At 39.9% G+C, this 19,070-nt stretch overlaps 1 protein-coding gene across 1 annotated transcript in view; it reads right to left on the bottom strand.

Annotated features, from left to right (window-relative positions):
• The window catches only part of ift56 (intraflagellar transport 56), an 85,361-nt gene that overhangs the window by 46,838 nt on the left and 19,453 nt on the right, over window positions 1-19,070 (bottom strand). Inside the window, exons 7-11 of the mRNA XM_072273017.1 lie at window positions 14,984-15,155; window positions 12,928-13,002; window positions 11,218-11,320; window positions 8,594-8,649; window positions 3,368-3,421 (exon numbers count right to left, since the gene is read on the bottom strand). Of these exons, the coding sequence (XP_072129118.1) occupies window positions 3,368-3,421; window positions 8,594-8,649; window positions 11,218-11,320; window positions 12,928-13,002; window positions 14,984-15,155 (460 nt within the window). The remainder of the gene's footprint in view (window positions 1-3,367; window positions 3,422-8,593; window positions 8,650-11,217; window positions 11,321-12,927; window positions 13,003-14,983; window positions 15,156-19,070) is intronic.

The raw sequence follows: 19,070 nt of genomic DNA, 5'->3' as shown, positions 1-19,070 counted from the left end.
ATTCCAACAATCCTCGCTTCGGCTTCATCTATCTGCGAGTTGGTTTTTACTATTTCTCGTTTAATATCTTCCAGCTGTTTGCTGTTATCTTGTTGGAACTCGCGAATCTCTCCGAGAATCAAGGACAGAGTCACCGATTCCCCCTCATTATCTCCGTCCTGGCTTGCTGTGGGGGAGCTAGGCCCGTCGCCTTGCTGCGTCTCTTTATGTTTATCAGCCTTCGGAGCGGACTTTTTAATCTTGTTCTTAGACATCATCCTTGCCCCTTTTATTAATATAGTTATGCAATATTAAGTATTTGTCTAAATTCGATTATGGGGCAGTTTACCTTCTTTTTTTGTCGAGAGACCTTTTCCTTACGCCGCCATTCCCTTGATGACCCGGAAGTCCCCGGAGCCAACTAAATTTACAACCCTCTGCAGCTTCTTTCAGTCCTGTGCAGTAGCACACCCCCCATATCAGACAGTGATGCAGACTGTCAGAATGCTCTCCACAATACATACAACGAAGTTTTTGAGTGTATTTGTTGACATATCAAATCTCTTCAAACTCCTAATGAAGTATAGTTGCTGTCTTGCCTTCCTTATAACTGCATTGATAAGTAAAAATCTAAACAGTAAATGACTAAATCAAATCAATATTTGGTATGTCCACCCTTTGTCTCTTAGATACACTGTCGTGCAGTTTTATAAGAAAATTAGCTGGGTTGTTCCAAGCATTTGGAGAACTTGCCATAGTTCTTCTGCAGACTTTGGTTGTCTCATTTGTATCTGTCTCTCCGAGCAATCGCAGACAGCCTCAGCGAAGTTTAAGATCATGGCTCTGTGGAAGCCATACCATCTGTTGCAGAACTCATTGCCCTTCTTTTTGCTGAAGATGGTTTTTTATTACCTTGGGTGTGTATTAGGGGTTATTGTCCTGACGCAGAATGAAGTTGGGACCAATCGCATGCCTCCCTCATGCTATTGCATGATAGATGAGAATCTGCTTGTACTTCTCAGCATTGAGGATTCTATTAATTCTGACCAGATCACCAACTCCATTTGCAGGAATGCAGCTTCAAACCTGCAGAGAACCTCCACTGTGCTTCACTGTTGGCTGTAGACACCCTTCCACGTACTGCTCTCGAGCTCTTCTACAAACTGCCTCCAAAAATTTCAAATTTTCAATCCAGAGCACTTGCTGCCATTGTTCAGCACCCCAGTCCTTGAGTTTCTATGCATAGCTGAGTCTCCTGGCTTTGCTTCCCAGACATCCCACCTCTCCCGGAAGTTCCGGGAGTCTCCCACATATCAGTAGTGGCTCTCTGATGCCCGAAAATTATATACAATATCCCAGAAATAGATTTTTTTGAGAGGGAGAGAGAGAGAGAGAGGGAGAGCGAGCATCCTGATTGGTCTCTCTTCGTGCTAAGAGTGGTCCTCAACCACCGGGCGAGGAAACAATATGACTTGGCGATATGAAACAATATGAGTCAGCTGCACCTTTCCTCATTCCCTGTCACGCACTGTTGAATTTTAACGCACGCGAGGTCACCAGTGAATCAAGACGTGCAAAGGAATGGGTCCGTTACCTATTTGTGAATGTCCCCGGTGAATCATCCATGTCAGTGCGGGAAGAAGATCAACTCCTTGGGCTTGCAAATGACAGCGGACTGAAAAGTATGTTTGACAGAACATCTCTGCCGGCATTCTGGATCACAGTCAAGGCTAAATATCCTGAGATAGCCACGAAAGCACTGAAAACATTGCTTCCATTTCCAACATCATATCGCTGCGAAGCGGAGTTTTCTGCAATGAATGCTACGAAAACTAAATTGCGGAATAGACTGGACATAAGGAACCCCCTTCGAGTATTGCTGTCTCCCATCACCCCTCAATAGGACTGTAAACAACACAAACAACAGGAATTCTGCAGATGCTGGAAATTCAAGCAACACACATCAAAGTTGCTGGTGAACGCAGCAGGCCAGGCAGCATCTCTAGGAAGAGGTACAGTCGACGTTTCAGGCCGAGACCCTTCGTCAGGACCTGACAAAGGGTCTCGGCCTGAAACGTCGACTGTACCTCTTCCTAGAGATGCTGCCTCAATAGGACTGTGTTGTTGCAGGAAAACAAGCCCGGGGCTCCCACTGATTCAGCGATATTGGTGTGTTGCAACGATTTTATATGTTCATACGAGGAAAATATGCGCTGTGTTTAATATCCAAACGTCACTTAAAATGTTATGATGCTATTGACTTATAAGTGACTTATCAGTGGTCCCCACTCTCCGGGCCGCGAAGAATACAGCGGTGGCCAGAACACACTCAGCACATCTTTAAGAAAAAAGCCGAAATAAACAAGCTAATTAATTAGGTGCCGCCCAGCACGTAAGTGTCGGCCCAGATCAGAAGCGATTGCCAATTGCGTCGTCTCTGATCTGGGCCGACATTTACGTGCCGGGGGGGCACCTAATCATGCTTCGCGGCCCGGAGGTTTGGGACCACTGTTATGATTGACTTATCACTACATTAATGCGAGGAAAATATGCGCTGTGTGTTTAATATTAAATTCGTTAGATAAACCCCTTTAGAAACGAAATTGAGTGTATTAGCCACTTACAAGTAACTTACAGTTGACTTATTCCCGATATTCGGGTGGCGTTTAATACGCCCCCCCCCCCCCCCCGCCCCGGGTTGGCCGGTCCACAAGAATATTGTCAATACTAAACCGGTGCGCGGTGCAAAAACGGTTGGGGACCCCTGATTTAAACCAGCTGGCTAGCTGCTAAGGAGCTACGCTATTGATGTCCTACGTGATGAGGCCAAACTCCCTGTAGACTTGCTTAAAGTTGTAATAGAATAAACATGATAATATAACATAAGTAGATATTTTAATATCACATTTGCTGCATATACCCAACTTGGTTTACAGATTAGACAAGATCACTAAACAAAGTATTACATACACCCTTGGAGGTTGATGGGGGGTGGGGGATATGGGGTTGCAGGGGGCGGGGGTGCTACCTCCCTGAAATGAGTTTTTGCGGGGTGGGATGTCTGGCTTCCACTTCAGAGGAATGGCATTTTGGCAGCAAGTCTTCCATGAAGATCACTTCAGACAAGTGGTTTCTATGAGTTCAGAGCTGACAGCAGTGTTGAACTTCTTCTGATTTAGAAGGGAAGTCAGTTTGATGTATCCCTCATCTACTGCACTCAGGTTCTGGGCCAACCATTGCATTTCTGGTCCTCAACCTTGCCTGTTTCTTTGTGCTTCTTCAGAAGACCTTGGACAGTTACTCTCTTCATTATATTAAAGGGTAGGAATTTATGAATGTGACTTGACAATGCATTACAGCAATATAATTTATGAAGTACTCAACTCACCGAGCCCTGTTCCTGTCCCAGAGCAGCATTCACAACACCTTTCAGAATATATTCCTAATGGTGAAGAGGAAAAGCAACTTTATTATACAGACTATGAATTCATATCTTTTGTTAATGTTCAAATCTGTCCAGTGGGGAAAGGAGAAGTTTTCCAACACAGGGCTCACTCATCATTGAAACAAATGATGGGCATGTGGAAACAAAATGATTGGTTCAGAAACTGTTTTGTATTTAATATAAACTTAATTGTTTACTGTTATAATTTTGAAACAATGGGAGCTTTAAAACATTCTAGAAATTGGGATCTACTATTTTTATTTTCTTTGAATAATAGATTTATGGTACAGAAGGCTACAATAGATTTTTTCCTGGGAACTTAATCCATGCTAGTTAAAATAAACCAAGTGCTTCCGATTTATGACTTTAGCAACTGTGATTGGAAGCTCAGAGCCTCCAGTGTGAAACATAAATTTCTCTTGGTACCATCAGATCAAAACTGTTCACGACATTTTTGATAATTTAACAAAATAGAAATGGTAGCCAGCCTTGTTGGGCACGTAATCTCAATATTCATATTTATCACCCAATGAGTGAATTGAATTGAATTGACTTTCTTACATCCTTCAGATACATGAGGAGTAAAAATCTTTACATTATGTCTCCATCTAAATATGCAATCACATTAATTTATCATAATTTATAATGTAATATAGAGTACTCTCAAATCAGCGAGAGTTCATCAGTCTGATGGCCTGGTGGAAGAAGCTGTCCCGGAGCCCTGTTGGTCCTGGCTTTAATGCTGTGGTACCACTTCCCGGATGGTAGCAGCTAGAATAGATTGTGGTTATGATGACTTGGGTCCCCAATGATCCTACGGGCCCATTTTACACACCTGTCCTTGTAAATGTCCTGAATTGTGGGAAGTTCACAACTACAGATGCGCTGGGCAGTCCGCACCACTCTCTGCAGAGTCCTGCGAGTGAGGGAAGTACAGTTCCCATACCAGGCAGTGATGCAGCCTGTCAGGATGCTCTCAGTTGTGCCCCTGTAGAAAGTCCTTAGGATTTGGAGGCCCATACCAAACATCCTCAACTGTCTAGGGGTGAAAGAGGTGCTGTTGTGCCTTTTTCACCACATAGCTGGTGTGTACAGACCACGAGGTCCTCGGTGATGTGGATGCCGAGGAACTTGAAGCTGTTTACCCTCTCAACCGCAGATCCATTGATGTCAATAGGAGTTAGCCCATCTCCATTCCTCCTGTAATCCACAACCAGCTCCTTTGTTTTTGTGACATTGGGGGAAGAGGTTGTTTTCTTGACACCACTGTGTCAGAGATATAACTTCTTTCCTGTAGGCCACCTCGTTATTGTTTGAGATAAGGCCAATCAAGTTAGTGTCATTGGCAAATTTAATTAGCAGATTGGAGCTGTGGATGAGGATACAGTCATGGGTATACAGGGAGTAAAGGAGAGGACTCAGTACACAGCCCTAAGAGGCTCCTGTATTGAGAGTCAGAGAGGTGAGGGAGCCCACGCTTACAACCTGCTGGCAATCTGACAGGAAGTCCAGGATCCAGCTGCGCAAGGCAGGGTCAAGGCCGAGGTCTCTGAGCTTCTTGTTAAGCCTGGATGGAACTATGGTGTTGAATACTGAACTGTAGTCCAAGAACAGCATTCTCACATAAGCATCCTTCTCCAGATGTGTAAGTACGGTACGTAGAGTAGTGGCTATTGCATCATCTGTCGATTGGTTGTGTAGATTTTTCATTCATTTATTAGTAATAATTCAGTTTGATTTCCAATTTGAACTATTTCATTATTCACACAGGCAAAGAGACCTGGAACAGTTATACATTTAGGAAAGATTTGATCAAGTTTTTTTAAAAAGGATGAAGGAAAAAAAAATTGTGCTCCATTGATCCATTAAATAGCCAAAGAAAACCAGATCTCAGTCATATATTAGGAATGAGTTCTTTTCTCAGATCTAAGTAGACCCCCAGAACACGCTGGCTTCTATATAATTTGTGTCCAGTGCTCATGATGCAGCCTCCCTACAATGGCAAGGCCAGTCATAAATTGGGGGAATTGCTTCGTCGAGTGCCTCCGCGGTACTTCCTGGTGGCCAATCATTTTAATTTCGATTCTCATTCCCATTCCAACATGTTGGTCCATGGCCTCCTCTTGTGCCACTAAGAGGCCATTCTCAGGGTGGAGGAGCAACACCTTATATTCCGTCTGTGCAGCTTCCAGCCTGATGGCATGGATATTGATTTCCTCTTCTGGTAAACAAAAACTTTCCCTCCCACTCCTCCCCTCTTCCTCTATTCCCACTCTGGCCTATTACCTCTTCTCACCTGCCTTATCACCTCCCCACTTCCTCCTCCCTCTACCTATTTATTCTGGCGTCTTCCCTCTTCCTTTCCAGTCCTGATGAAGGGTCTCGGCCTGAAATGTCGACTGTTTATTCATTTCCATTGATGCTGCCTGACCTGCTGAGTTCCTCCTGCATTTTGCTTGTGTTCCTGAAGCAAATACTGATTTTCTCAAGTTGTTTAAGCAAATGATGGGGAGACCATCTCATATATCAGGAAACTATAAGGCAGGAGCAATCTCCATCATTGTAAAATGTTTGAAATGTTAAACACAAATGGAAAATGCTAGGAGTACTGAGTAGGTCAGACAGAATCTGTGAGAACAGAAACAGGGTCAATATTTCAGTTCAACAATCTTGTATCAGAAATTAATGCTTTCCAATTTTTAGGATCCACAGTATTTTGTTTTCACTCTTAATTCATGGCTTCTTCTCTTTCAAGACAAGAAATTAATTTGTGTCTTACTTTGATTAGCTTCACTGCTTTCAATTTTATGTCTTGGTTTCAATCAGGTAACTATCAAAAACTTGTTTTTCTGCCACATCACTCCCTTCAGCAGTCCTTGGCTCCAATTTATTAAACTAAAATTTAAATCCATTGTTTACATGTCAGATCCACGTGATTACAGATTTTTCCAACAAGGTCATCCTTCATTCTTGTAAACTTCAAGGAATACACATCCAAATTACACAGCCTCTCTTAACAGGACAACTCTTTCATCCCAGAATTGGATTGGTGAATCTGCCCTGGACTGCCTCCAACACTAATATATGAATTTTTAGGTAAGGACCAAAACTGTCTACACTCCACAGCATTCCTAGTATTAAAAGTAAAAAATAATCATCCCATGCTTAAATCCCCGATCGCTTTGCACTAAAGGTTAAAAATACCATTTGCCTTTTCACTACTTGTTGGAGCTTCCTGCTAACGTTTTGTGATCCATACACTAGAACACCTAGATCCCTTTGAACACCACTCATAAAGTTACATCTGTCATCCACGAGCTCACTATTAAATGCCTTCATCAAGTAAACAGAGGGAGCTAAGTATGCTCTTTTTATTATCTGTACCATATATAGGGGCATATACTTAACAAATCTTTAGTGCAGAGACAGGCTGTGTAACTGCCAAGTACATTTGTAAAGAGATCAATGTTAAAATACACACGCTATTGTTATTATCTGAAGTGAATTGCCTGAAAGGTGGCATGGAAGGAGACCTGACTAAGAACTGCCTTTTGTCTTTTCCAGGCAGTGCATGTTACTGCTTTGTGCAGTATTTTTTGCCGCAGTTTTAACAGGTTGTGTAGCGCATCCTGTGGGTAGAACTCTGCAACTACAGGACACAATCGATGCAGGGAATGAATGTTTGAGTGAGTGGATTGAATACCAGAGTACTTTATTATGGATGGTGTCGAACCATTTCATTATCCTAGCGCTACACAACCTAGAGAATGGGACCGTATTCCTGACTTCTGTCTCCCCCCCCCAATTGGTGATGGAAAGGTATTAGGCCTCTGTGCTGGTTATGCCATTCCTCAGAGACTATCTGGCTTGTGTTATTTATGTAGCAGTCCAGCTATATTTCTAGTTGTTTGTAGAGTCCAGAAAATTGATGGTGTAGTCACCGTAATAGTAATGCCAATAGGGAGTTTGCTGGAATTGATCACTGCCTCCCACTTGAGTATTTAATGCTATGAATAGAGGTGGAAATAAGAACACAAGTGACTGGAATTGGAGATGGCCATTGGGCAACTTGTCCCTTGGTCTCAATTCAATAAAATCATGGCTAATGTGTTACCTTGGCACTACTTTTCTGTACTAAACCCATAATCCCTTAATTATCCAAACAGCTATCAAACTCTCACTTTAATGTATTCAGTGACTAAGCCTCCACAGCTCTTTTGGGTAGAGGGTTCTGAAGATGCACTGTCCTCTGGGTGATGAGATTTCTTCTCATTTTAGGTTTAACAGCCAGGCATTTTTTTTTAATGAATATGGTGGCTGTGTGGAATGAGCTTCCAGCAAAAGTGGTTGAGGCAGGTTCGATGTTGTCGTTTAAAGTTAAATAAAGTGCAGGTCGGTGGGACTAAGTGACAGTAAGAGTTCGGCACGGACTAGAAGGGCCGAGATGGCCTGTTTCCGTGCTGTAAGTGTTATATGGTTATATGATCCTGGTTCTAGGCACCCTGCCCCAAACAAACAGCCTTTCTTTATCTACCATAGGAAGCCCCTGCAAGAATTTCATGTTCCAGTGAGATCACTTCTCAATTCTTCTAAACTCTAGAGAGCACATCCAGTTTATTTAATACTTTATTAGGCAATTTCTTTATCCCACAATCAACCTAGTGAACTATTGCTGCACTACTTCTAGTGCAAATATGTAGAGAAACCTGTACACAGTGTCAGGTCTGACTGATCTCACTAGGGCCCTTTACATTTCCAGCAAAATGCATTTACTTTTATTCTGTTTTCCTGTTGTTGACAGCTAACACAAATCAGTGCACAAAATAAAGGAGAAAGCCCATCTAAAAACACAGCTGAAGTATATTTTGTTTGCTCTCAGTGAGCATTTGTTCTAAGCAGAAAGAAATATTAAAATCTATGGTAGTTTTGGTTACAGAATCATGAAAGTGAAGTCAGGCTTGGAAATTAAGTTTAATTAGATTCAAAGGTCGTTGGCCACAGTCTTTTTTCAAACAGTTGTTTCATAAACCTGTACGTATTTAAAATGAGAGTACTAGCTCAAACATCTAATTAGTTCATTTTACTACTCACTGACGATTAGTATATGCCATACTAATATTTCCATTGTGACTTGCTGGATCAGACTAAAGAATTGCACAGCTTGCCTACCTGAGGCGTTGTGGGCTCCAGATCCTTAATCAGATTATAAGCCTCTTGCACATCATCTGTGATAAATTATCCGAGTGTTAGTAAAGTGTTGCTATCAGATATATAGACTAAACATAAAGTGGAATGGAAGTAGAGAACACTTAACAACCACATTAAATGGGAGAATCAATGCTGCTAATCTCTTAACTGGGACTTAAATGCCAAAATAAAGGCAATGCTAAAGAAAAGCCTGTTTTTGGTCTTGTTTAAGAAAGCAGATATGAACCAGGGACAATACCGTTTTTGAAAAAATCATAAGACAGCATTATCAAAATAAAACACATAAGAAATCAATACTTGCTTTCCGAAATGATTTAAAAGCACGGTGCTGAAGTTCGATGATTTTCAGATTTTTTACAACTTTTAAACCATTTCACATAGAGATTCGAGTTATACAGCAAGGAGGACAAGTCCTTTGGAGAAACTCATCCATGCTGGCCAAGATGCCTGTCCATACCAGCTTCATTTTCCTGTGTTATCCCTGTAAGAACCCAACTTTTCTGTGCATATATCAGTCTAAATGTCATTTCAACGTTATAATTGTAGCTGCTTCTACAGCTTCCTCAGGCTGCTCATCTCATTTACCCACCACTCTCTGTGTGGTTAAGTTTCCCATCACGTCTCTTTTAAATCTTTCCCTCTCACCTTAATTCTATGTCCTCTAGTTTTAAACTTACCTACCCTGAGGAAAAAAAATCTGTGACCATCCAACACACATAAAAGTTGCTGGTGAACGCAGCAGGCCAGGCAGCATCTCTAGGAAGAGGTACAGTCGATGTTTCGGGCCGAGACCCTTCGTCAGGACTAATGACGAAGTCCTGACGAAGGGTCTCAGCCCGAAACATCGACTATACCTCTTCCTAGAGATGCTGCCTGGCCTGCTGTGTTCACCAGCAACTTTTATGTGTGTGGCTTGAAATTCCAGCATCTGCAGATTTCCTCGTGTCTGTGACCATCCACCTTAGCTCTGCCTCTCACAATTTCATATCTCTCTGTCAAGTGTATTATTTTTCTGTTCACACTAATTGGTTTAATTAATAATTGTTTATTTGGTAAAATTAGCAAACAAATTACATAAAACAAAAGAGGGAGCTGTCTACTTGAAAAATTAAGACAAACAAAAACAATTTATACATGGTGCAGAAATAAGACTTCACAATTGTTTAAAATATATATGCCAAGAAATTTTCCTTGCCCAATTTTTGGCATCAAAACAAAATTTACAGTTCCCTTAATCCTAATGATAAACTGCACAGAGAGCAAAAACTTCCAATGTTGTTAGATTTCTCTGTGTAACATTGCACTGAGAACTGAGATTGTTAATTACAGCATATTTCCTATTGATATGTTACCAATATTAGACATTATCAACTCCTCGGTCAGTTGGTACGATGTCTGCTGCCAGCCCCTGAACAGAAATACGACAAGTGGCAACCTTCTGGCTTCAGGTAAAATGGAGACTGCAGTGATGGAGGGAAGGGATGAATGGCTCCCATGTGCTCAGAAGGATTAGGACACGTTGATAAACAGTGCCTGCAAGAGGGATGTTCTTTGCAAAATATGCCACAGACCCTACAGGGCTGCAGCCAACAGTCCTGGGAGAACTTTATGTGTTATAATACAAGTACAGGTTGCGTATCCCTTATCCAAAATGCTCGGGGTTGGAAATGATCTGGATTTCGGATTTTGGAATATATAATACGATAGCTTGGGATCACCATCATTTCCAACTCTGAATTTTTGTGCTACTGCTAAGTAGTCTTTGTTTTACACTTGTTCATCACACATAGGTACTGATGCAGCCATTCAGTCTGTTAGATTTTCATTAGCAACAATCTTGGCAAACTCATCAATGAATTTCTCTGCTGCTTCATGATCAGCACACACTATACAATCACAAATCTTTAAAAATTTAATGTTGTGCCTTTTCTTAAATTTCTGCAACCAGCATGCAGAATATTCACAACTGCCTTCAAGTTTGGTTTGTTGTGATAGATCTTTTTTCATTTCATGATCATCAGCACACCATGAAGTGGTTTATTTTCACTCTGATGCTGATGAATCCACTCTTTCAATACACATTCAAGATCTTCATTTTTCACTTTTTGAAGTCTTTCTATATTTTTCTTTAACTTCTGTTCATTACATACGTGATGTCACTTCTCAAATCTGTCTGTGATACACAGACACCTGGGAAGCTTCCCAATGCCTTGTGGAATTTTCCATTTGTAAAGTGCTATCAGCACTCAAAATTCTTTGGATTTTGGAGGTTTTCGGATTTTAGAGTTTCGGATAAGGGGTACTCAACCTGTACCATATATTAGTACTGATATTAATGCTTGCATTTTGGGGAAGCTTTCAGTGCTGACTTATTCCTGTGCCTATTCCTGTGGGGTGAAGCACAAATGAATTTAGTCTCCTTGAGTATTGGATGACCTCCAGAAAAAAAGCAATGAGCAGCAAACTGGAAGACGTGGCAGAAGCCTGGAATGATCCTCAGACAAGAAAGCTGGGAGCAATAGTGACTTTGACTTTCTTAGGCAAGGCCACTGAGGCAAGTATACGTCCTGCCGCACATCACCTACCTTGTCGCAGATAGTAAATGACAAGATTGAGTCTGGCTTCAGGAATGACGTCAATAAGCGGTGGGAGGACCTGCAAGGCACCTTCTCCACCCCGAAACACCACCTGAAGAGAGGAGGGGTAAGGGAAAAACAAGATATCAATCTTTTTAATAAGAAGATAACTGCTGCGTCAGAAATAAGTCATATTGTTGACCTTTAGTCTTTTGTTATTTGATTTAGGGTATCTTGAAATAATTGACAACAAAATAATTTTGTTTCTCTCATTTTCAAGTTCAAAATGTGGTGAGCTTTGGATACTGATAGATGCAACACCCCAGACCTGGTGCTATGAACGAAGTGAGAATATTCAAAGCACAGCTACTTCCTGAATGTACAAATTTCTTTTCTTATCACTACCTCTTTTCACTTACAAGGTGTATGGTTAAAAAGAAGTACATTCCAATGATTAAAATATATAGAAGTTACCATAAACTTAAAACAAGTCAGATTTCTACATTTTCCCCGTTCTGATAAAAAAAAATCTTTCTTCTGAAATGTACTTCTCCCTGCAGATGCTACCTGATTTGTTCAGTATTTTAAAAACTTCTACCAAAATTCCAATGAAGTATGCAAGTTTAAGATAAGGAGAAGATGTAAGAGTAGTTTCTAGACTGACAACCTAAAGGTCAATAAGCTTTGAACAGTCTTGAAAATCTTCCAGGCCTAAGCTGGAACACATTTAAATCTTTGACATCCCAAATTTCCCTTTCTGTAGATATATTTAATTATTCTCAGTGACAGTGGTACTGTTTGATAGCATACTATGAGCAGCAATAAATGTTTTACATCCACTATTTCAAAGGGTAAATGTATCCATCCTTTAAATTTTGAGATGAAAACAGAATGCCACAGACAGCATTTATGGTTTGAATAACACAGGTATTTCTAATATTTTTTGTTTATTTAATTTCAGATTTTCTTCAGCAATATTTTGCTTTTAGTATAAATTTGCAAGTTATCATTACTGATTCTAACAATTGAAAAAAAATCAATTTCTTCAATGATCAAAATACAAAAATGTCACAATATACAAACCCTGAGATTAATTTTCTTGTGGGCATACTCAGTAAATCCACGAACCATAATAGAAATGAAAGATCACATCCAACAGGACAGATAAACAACAATTATGCAAATACAAAAGAGCAAGCAAATAAAGAAAGAAGCAAGCAAGCAATAAGTATTGAGAATATGAGTTGAAGGGTCCTTGAAAGTGAGTCTATAAGTTGTGGGAACAGTTTAGTGATAGGGCAAATGAAGTTGAGTGAAGTTATCCCCACTGGTTCAAGAGCCCTCAACCATCAGGTTATTGATTTATTGAAGAGTTATTGATTTACATTATTATGTGCACAGTATCCAGTGAGCATGGTACAAATAAAGTTTCTATTTCTGTACTGCATTATTCTTAGCAGCACTGAAACAGAAATCCCAAGTTTACATTCTATGAAACTGAATTCAACAAATTTGGTACTCTGGGTTTGCAGAACAATATAGCTCTGAAAACAGTAAAACACAAGTCTTCACATGGTCCTTCCAGTTTCATGGAAGTCATTTACACTCTATGGTTGATTTTAAATGCTCTTAGATCAATAAATATTGTGTTAGTCCTAATCTCCAGAACAAATATTTAAAAATCTTTGTAAATCTGTCAGGCTTGCATTTAATACATACCAGGTTGTGCTTTATGAGTTCTTTTGCAAAATCAAATACAGGAGAAGCAATGTCCATTAAGTTTTTCAGCTCTGCCTGGTGAGAGAAATGCAGGCAAATAATAACTTTTGTTTTTATTGGTTAAGAAATTCTCAGACACATAACTGTTAGCAAAATGAAAAGCAATTATATAGTTATGCCTGGAGATGGGACAAGCTGTTTACTGGACTGCATTCCATCCCATTCTAAGTATGACTCAACCACCACCCCTGCAGTGATTCCTAGCCCACAATGCAATACATTTAACATTTTCTCAAATCCCAATTTTAATCATGCAAGTATCCATACCACATCTTCTCCTCCAAGTCTGACTCTTCATAAAAAAAAAATGGGAAGATGGCCCCCAAAATTTGAGTCCTAGATGTTCTTTGGAAGTTCCCACTAGCTGAGAGGCTTGAATGGATTAATTTTCAACAGGTTCAAGTGGAAAGTGATATCAGGCAAGGATACAAAGAACCTTTAGTATTTGATCAGATGTGGTTAGAATGTGACTTCTACTCACCACATTTATAGCTTCAACATACGTAATTTAAAATTCCAGTTTATACTGTTCCAAAAGATTACACGAGTTGAACCTGCTGAGAAAATTCAGCAGTATTGCTTTCAAAAAGCCTTATTATACATGCAACATATTTCTTTACAGAAATGCTTTAGACATGATAAACCTCCGTCCAATTATGAAAATAAGACTTGCATTTATATGGTGACCTTCCAAGCTTTAAGAAGAACCAAATACCTCATAATTAATAAGAAAAAATAGATGTGTATTCACTGTGTGCTGACGCAAGGAACAGCAAATGATTTGCAAGCAGCAAGGTTTCACAAACCCACTGTCATCTGGGGCAACAGTGATACGTTAAGCTTTTGTTGCCATTTAATCCTAATCATAGATCTTAAATATTAACTTCGAGAAATAATTTTTCCACAAGAAAGATAGGCCCCTCTGGCAACTTTTAAAACCAACAGAAGGTAACTAAAAAAAGCAATAATAGGAGAAAAGATTAAATACAGAGTAGGCATGGGAGAGTCAAGGAACAGAGGACACAGCCTCAGATTAAAAGGATGTCCCTTTAGAACAGAGATGAGGAGGAATTTCTTTAGCTAGATAGTTGTGAGTCTGTGGAATTCTTGGCCACCACAGCTGTGTAGCCAAATCACTGGGTATTTTTTAAAGCAGAGGTTGACGTGTCCACGATTAGTAAGGGCATCAAAACTTACAGAGAGAAGGCCAGGAATGGGGTTGAAAGGGAAAATAAATCAGCCATAATAGAATGGCCTACTTCTACTCCTATGTCCTATGGTCTATACATTTACGTTAAACAGTTTAATTTATACTTTCCTGTACCTCTGTTCGGCTCGGCCTTTAAGAATTCTGATAGACTGCCTTCCACTGCTCCCAGTAGAAGCTCAGATCATGTGGATCACTCTCTACTTGTAGTACTTTGAACATGTCTTTAAGCATACCTTTCACTGGTTTGAATATTAATCCCATATACTGTCCTTGCAGTTTATCTTCTGGAATAACATTTTAAACATTATCTAATAAATTTCAGCATTCCTTTCAGAAGTGAAAAGGTCATGTATGCCCACTCTTTAAGCTGCATCAAATTGAATCCACGTTCAAAATGGATGAAATTTTCACCCTCATTTTAGCCCAGAATTTGTCAAAAATGTATTTAAGAAAAACCATACATCAAAAGAGAGTTAGAGCTCTTGTCACATAAAAGGTCATTTGGATCTGAAATATATTACTACTATTGGTCAAGTATTCTCAAAAGAAAAATTAAGAGGAGAGAACATGCATATAGGATTATAATGAAAACTCTGATAAAATAGTGAAACATTAACTGACAGAGATCAATATATAGCCTTCCTGTGGTCTATGGTCTTTTAAAAAACCAGGATAGATAACTAGGTAGGGTAGTTTTGGGGAAAGCTTTGTATAGGAATCAGCACATCTATTATAGAAATGAAGAATTCTTCATTGTTAGCTTCTGTCCTCAGCTCAGAACGTTACCTCAGCTGCCTTCCCATTATAGAGCCGGAAGTGGTTGCAGGCTTTCAGGTTCAGTGCAATGGTGCTGTCAGGATAATGTTGCAAATAAACTGCCAGGACTTCCTGGGAAACATCATAGTAATCCAGTTTATAGTAGCACAGTGCCACATACACATTCAAGGCCATGAATTCCCTAGTAAAACACAAAAAGTAAAATTAACAACTCTAAAAATCTACATTGTGTTTGAAAGTGACAGCTGCAAAACATTGGAGCCAATTACTATTGTTACGCTAGGACAGACGGTAGAGTGTGGAGGGAGAGGAAGCACAGATTAAAGAATCTCAGTCCTAACTTTTCTGGGGTTCATAGCTTCATCAATGAGAAATATGTCCCAATTTACTCAATCGTTAAAACTACACTTTTTTCTGTCATTTCTTTGGGATGTTTACTTCATGGTTACGTCAAATAGCTTTGATACAGGCATTAGATCTTTAACAAGAATTTTGGTCCTATTTTAGCTCTATTTCTGTTTTAGCTGCATTCACTACACTGATCAGGCACCTTTTTCTGTGTTTAAAACTTTATTATTCTCGTTTTAAACCCTTATTCCATCACAAAAGCCATTTTCAGCCAATTTTATTCATTACACATGGATTATGAACAAGAACAGCTGAGATACAGTTGTTAGTGTTAGGTATTGTACTAGTAACGGTTCAGTATGGAAGGATTTGGAACTCTACTAGCCATAAGAACCTGATGCTAAAAGTTATTAAGAGCCAAGGATAGGAGTGTCAATAGTTCAGTACTGGCTGTTCAAGCATTTAGTTTTAGAATCATTGTGTAATAACATTTGGTGTAAGAATGTTAACTGTTATTCCCTTGAGAATAGGGTTGAAGAAAATTATATGGGTTGAAGAAAACTATATGGATTGAAGCCATAAGTCACAAGATGCCCAAACTCTGGGGGCCTGGTGTCACTCAAGAGAATAGCTAATGTGCAAAGTGCTGAGAGCATGTGGGTTGGAAGAATGTCAATTGCTTCAAATCTGCAAAATAATGTCAAGAGTATTCTGAAAATTGGAGAGTCTGGTGAGAGATTCTTCCCTTCATGCTTATATCAATTGAATAAAGACACTTTATGTTGATATCTCTGGACATGGAGTGGTGTTTGGCCCACAAGTCTGAGAGTGCTGATATCCTCAGATGATTCAAAACATATTTAGATCACTGATCAATATGCCATACCATAGAGACAATATGCCAAGAGATGGAAAATGGGATTAGTGTAAACAAGTACATAGCCCTCTGAATGTAATTCACCAAAGAAACAGTTTGTCCATGGTAAAGCTGATTTTTTTTTATTATTTAGCAAACTGATAGAAGGTGTCAGCAAAAGTACTGTTAGTGGAACTAACTCCCCAACAACGTGGTCAGTGATGTTAAGTTTGGATTCTGCCTGGAACACACAACTTCAGGTCTCAGTGTAGCCTCAGTCCAATCAAGGACCATTCCAAGAGACCGGCTGAATCTGTGGAATTTGTTGGCCACAGAGGGCTTTGGAGACCAAGTCACTGGGTATTTAAAGGACAGATTGACGGGTTCTTAATTGGTAAGGAGGTTAATGTGTAACCACTAATCTCCTTACTAACTAAGAACCTATCAATCTTTGCTTTAAATGTAACAGCAGAAAGTGGGAGAACGGAGTTAAAACAAAAATCAGCCGTGATTGAATAGCAGAGCAGACCTGAAAGGCCAAATAGCCTAAATCCGCTCCTTTAGCTTCTGGTCTGAAGAGCAAGGTGAAAGTAATGAACTTGACATTAGGAGTGACATTTGATCCAGTGCTTAGTTTCATATTAATTTTGTTGATAATAGATTAGATTAGATTATGAGGACACATAGTCCTCTTTTATTGTCATTTAGTAATGCATGCATTAAGAAATGACACAATGTTTTTCCAGAGTGCTATCACAGAAACACATTACAAACCGACTTAAAAACTAACAAAAACTACATAATTATAACATATAGTTACAACAGTGCAAAGCAAGACCGTAATTTGATAAGAACAGACCATAGCACGGTAAAATTCTCAAAGTCTCTCGAAAGTCCCATCATCTCACGCAGACGGTGAACCTCCAGCGCCGCCAACTTGCCAATGCAGCACCCCGGAAGCATCCGACCACAGTCCGACTCCGAGTCCGTCCGAAAACTCCGAGCCTCCGACCAGCTCTCCAACACCGAGCACCATCTCTGCCGAGCGCTTCAACCCTGGCCCTGGCAACAGGCAATAGGCAAAGCCGAGGATTTGGGGCCTTCCCCTCTGGAGATTCCGATCACATAGTAGCAACGGCAGCAAAGCAGCATTTCAGAAGTTACTCCAGGTGTTCCTCTGTGCTTCTCACGGCTGTCTCTATCAAATCCGGATTGTTCATGGCCCCCTACTTAACACATACGATATTTATTCGGAACGGCCGCGTGCACTGTGTCGTGCCGCCATCTTCTCCTCCCTCCTTGCTCCTTATACACCTTATTCATCAATGCTCTGCAAAAGGGTGACTGTCAAATAGGCTGAAGCCTTCAAAGGCAAGATCTGGACAACACTGAGGTATGATAACTAATAAATAATGTAAAGTACCAGGTATTGATTACAAAACCTCCACCTTGATGTTCCATGGAATCAACAAATACCCCATCATCAACATTTTGAAAGTTACTGCTGACCAGAAATTTAACTGCAGCAGATCAGTACTTAGGTACCTTATGGCACCTCCTGATATGACAAAGCCGTTTCATGATCTACTAGACCCAAGTATGATGGAACGTTCTTCACCTCCCTGGAGGACTACACCTCCGGAAACATTCCAGAAACTTCTAGACAAAGCAGCACACTTGACAATCAATCAATAAAATGGCATCATGAATAAAGTGTGTACCATTTACCAAACGCACTGTGGAAACTCACCACAGTTTCTTTGATAGCATCCCCCAAATCTGCAACTACTGGAATGAAAAAAGGCAGTGGGCACAAGAAATATCATAGCCGCAACACAAAATATATTGCACTTGGTCATTATTGCTTGATTAAAGTACGAGAACTTCAACAACGCCGAGGGAGCACCTTCTCCACAATGATGTCAGCAAATCTTCTCTACCATAATAATTCAATGATTCAATAAGTTCTTTAGTCTTTCAGTTTATTTTCATGTACATTCAGATTCTAGAGCTCTCATTCTTTATCTCCCTTTGCTTGTCTAACTATCAGGAAAGGAGTAGGTCATTCAGTTCCTCAAGCCAGTTTTACCATTCACTTAAATCATTACTCCTCCTGATAAAATATAAATACAGTGAGGTGTACTGCTCTGGAGGAACCACTAACTGAGTACAAGTCTCCTACATAAGATGTATGCTGCAGGAATGCATAAATGGCACATTAGGAATGAGGGACGTTTAGTTTCCAGATAGTGAGTCTGTGCTCCTAGAGATGCAAGTGCTCAAGGCAGTGCGGAGCCCAAGTCCCCAATAGCTGGATAACTATGGGAAGTACTGGGCTAGCTCCTCAAAGGTGGCCATTTGTGGACAGAGGGACCTCAGAGCTGTAATGATTGGGTTCTTTTTAAAAAAATACTGTAAGTATAAATTTCTTAGGAGATTTGTTTGAAAATTATTTAAAAGATAAATAAAAATAAGGCACTAAAGTCAACAGTTGATGACACACGGCACCACAGGAAGATAGATAGATAGCTAGATATACTTTATTAATCCCGAGGGAAATTTGGTTTTGTTACAGCCGTACCAACCAAGAATAGAGCATAAATATAGCAATACAAAAAACCCCAATCAAACAACAAAATGCAAAACTATGCCAGATGGAAAATAAATCCAGGACCAGTCTATTGGCTCAGGGTGTCTGAAGGAAACTGCTGTAGGAAAGAAATTCTAGGATTTCAAATGCTTTTTTTTTTAAAAAAAAAGGACCAAATAACTTCAGATGTAGATGGTACAGCTCATTGTGTTGGACAGGAAATTCCGAAAAAGCCTCTTTTTTTCCCATCTTGATAGCAACATTGACAAGTAATAATAACTTCTGACCTTCAAAGAGATCCT

The sequence above is a fragment of the Mobula birostris genome, chromosome 11 (assembly GCF_030028105.1).
Source record: "Mobula birostris isolate sMobBir1 chromosome 11, sMobBir1.hap1, whole genome shotgun sequence".
In the NCBI taxonomy this organism is placed as follows: Eukaryota; Metazoa; Chordata; class Chondrichthyes; order Myliobatiformes; family Myliobatidae; genus Mobula; species Mobula birostris.
This window is presented reverse-complemented; position numbering and strand designations above follow the sequence as displayed.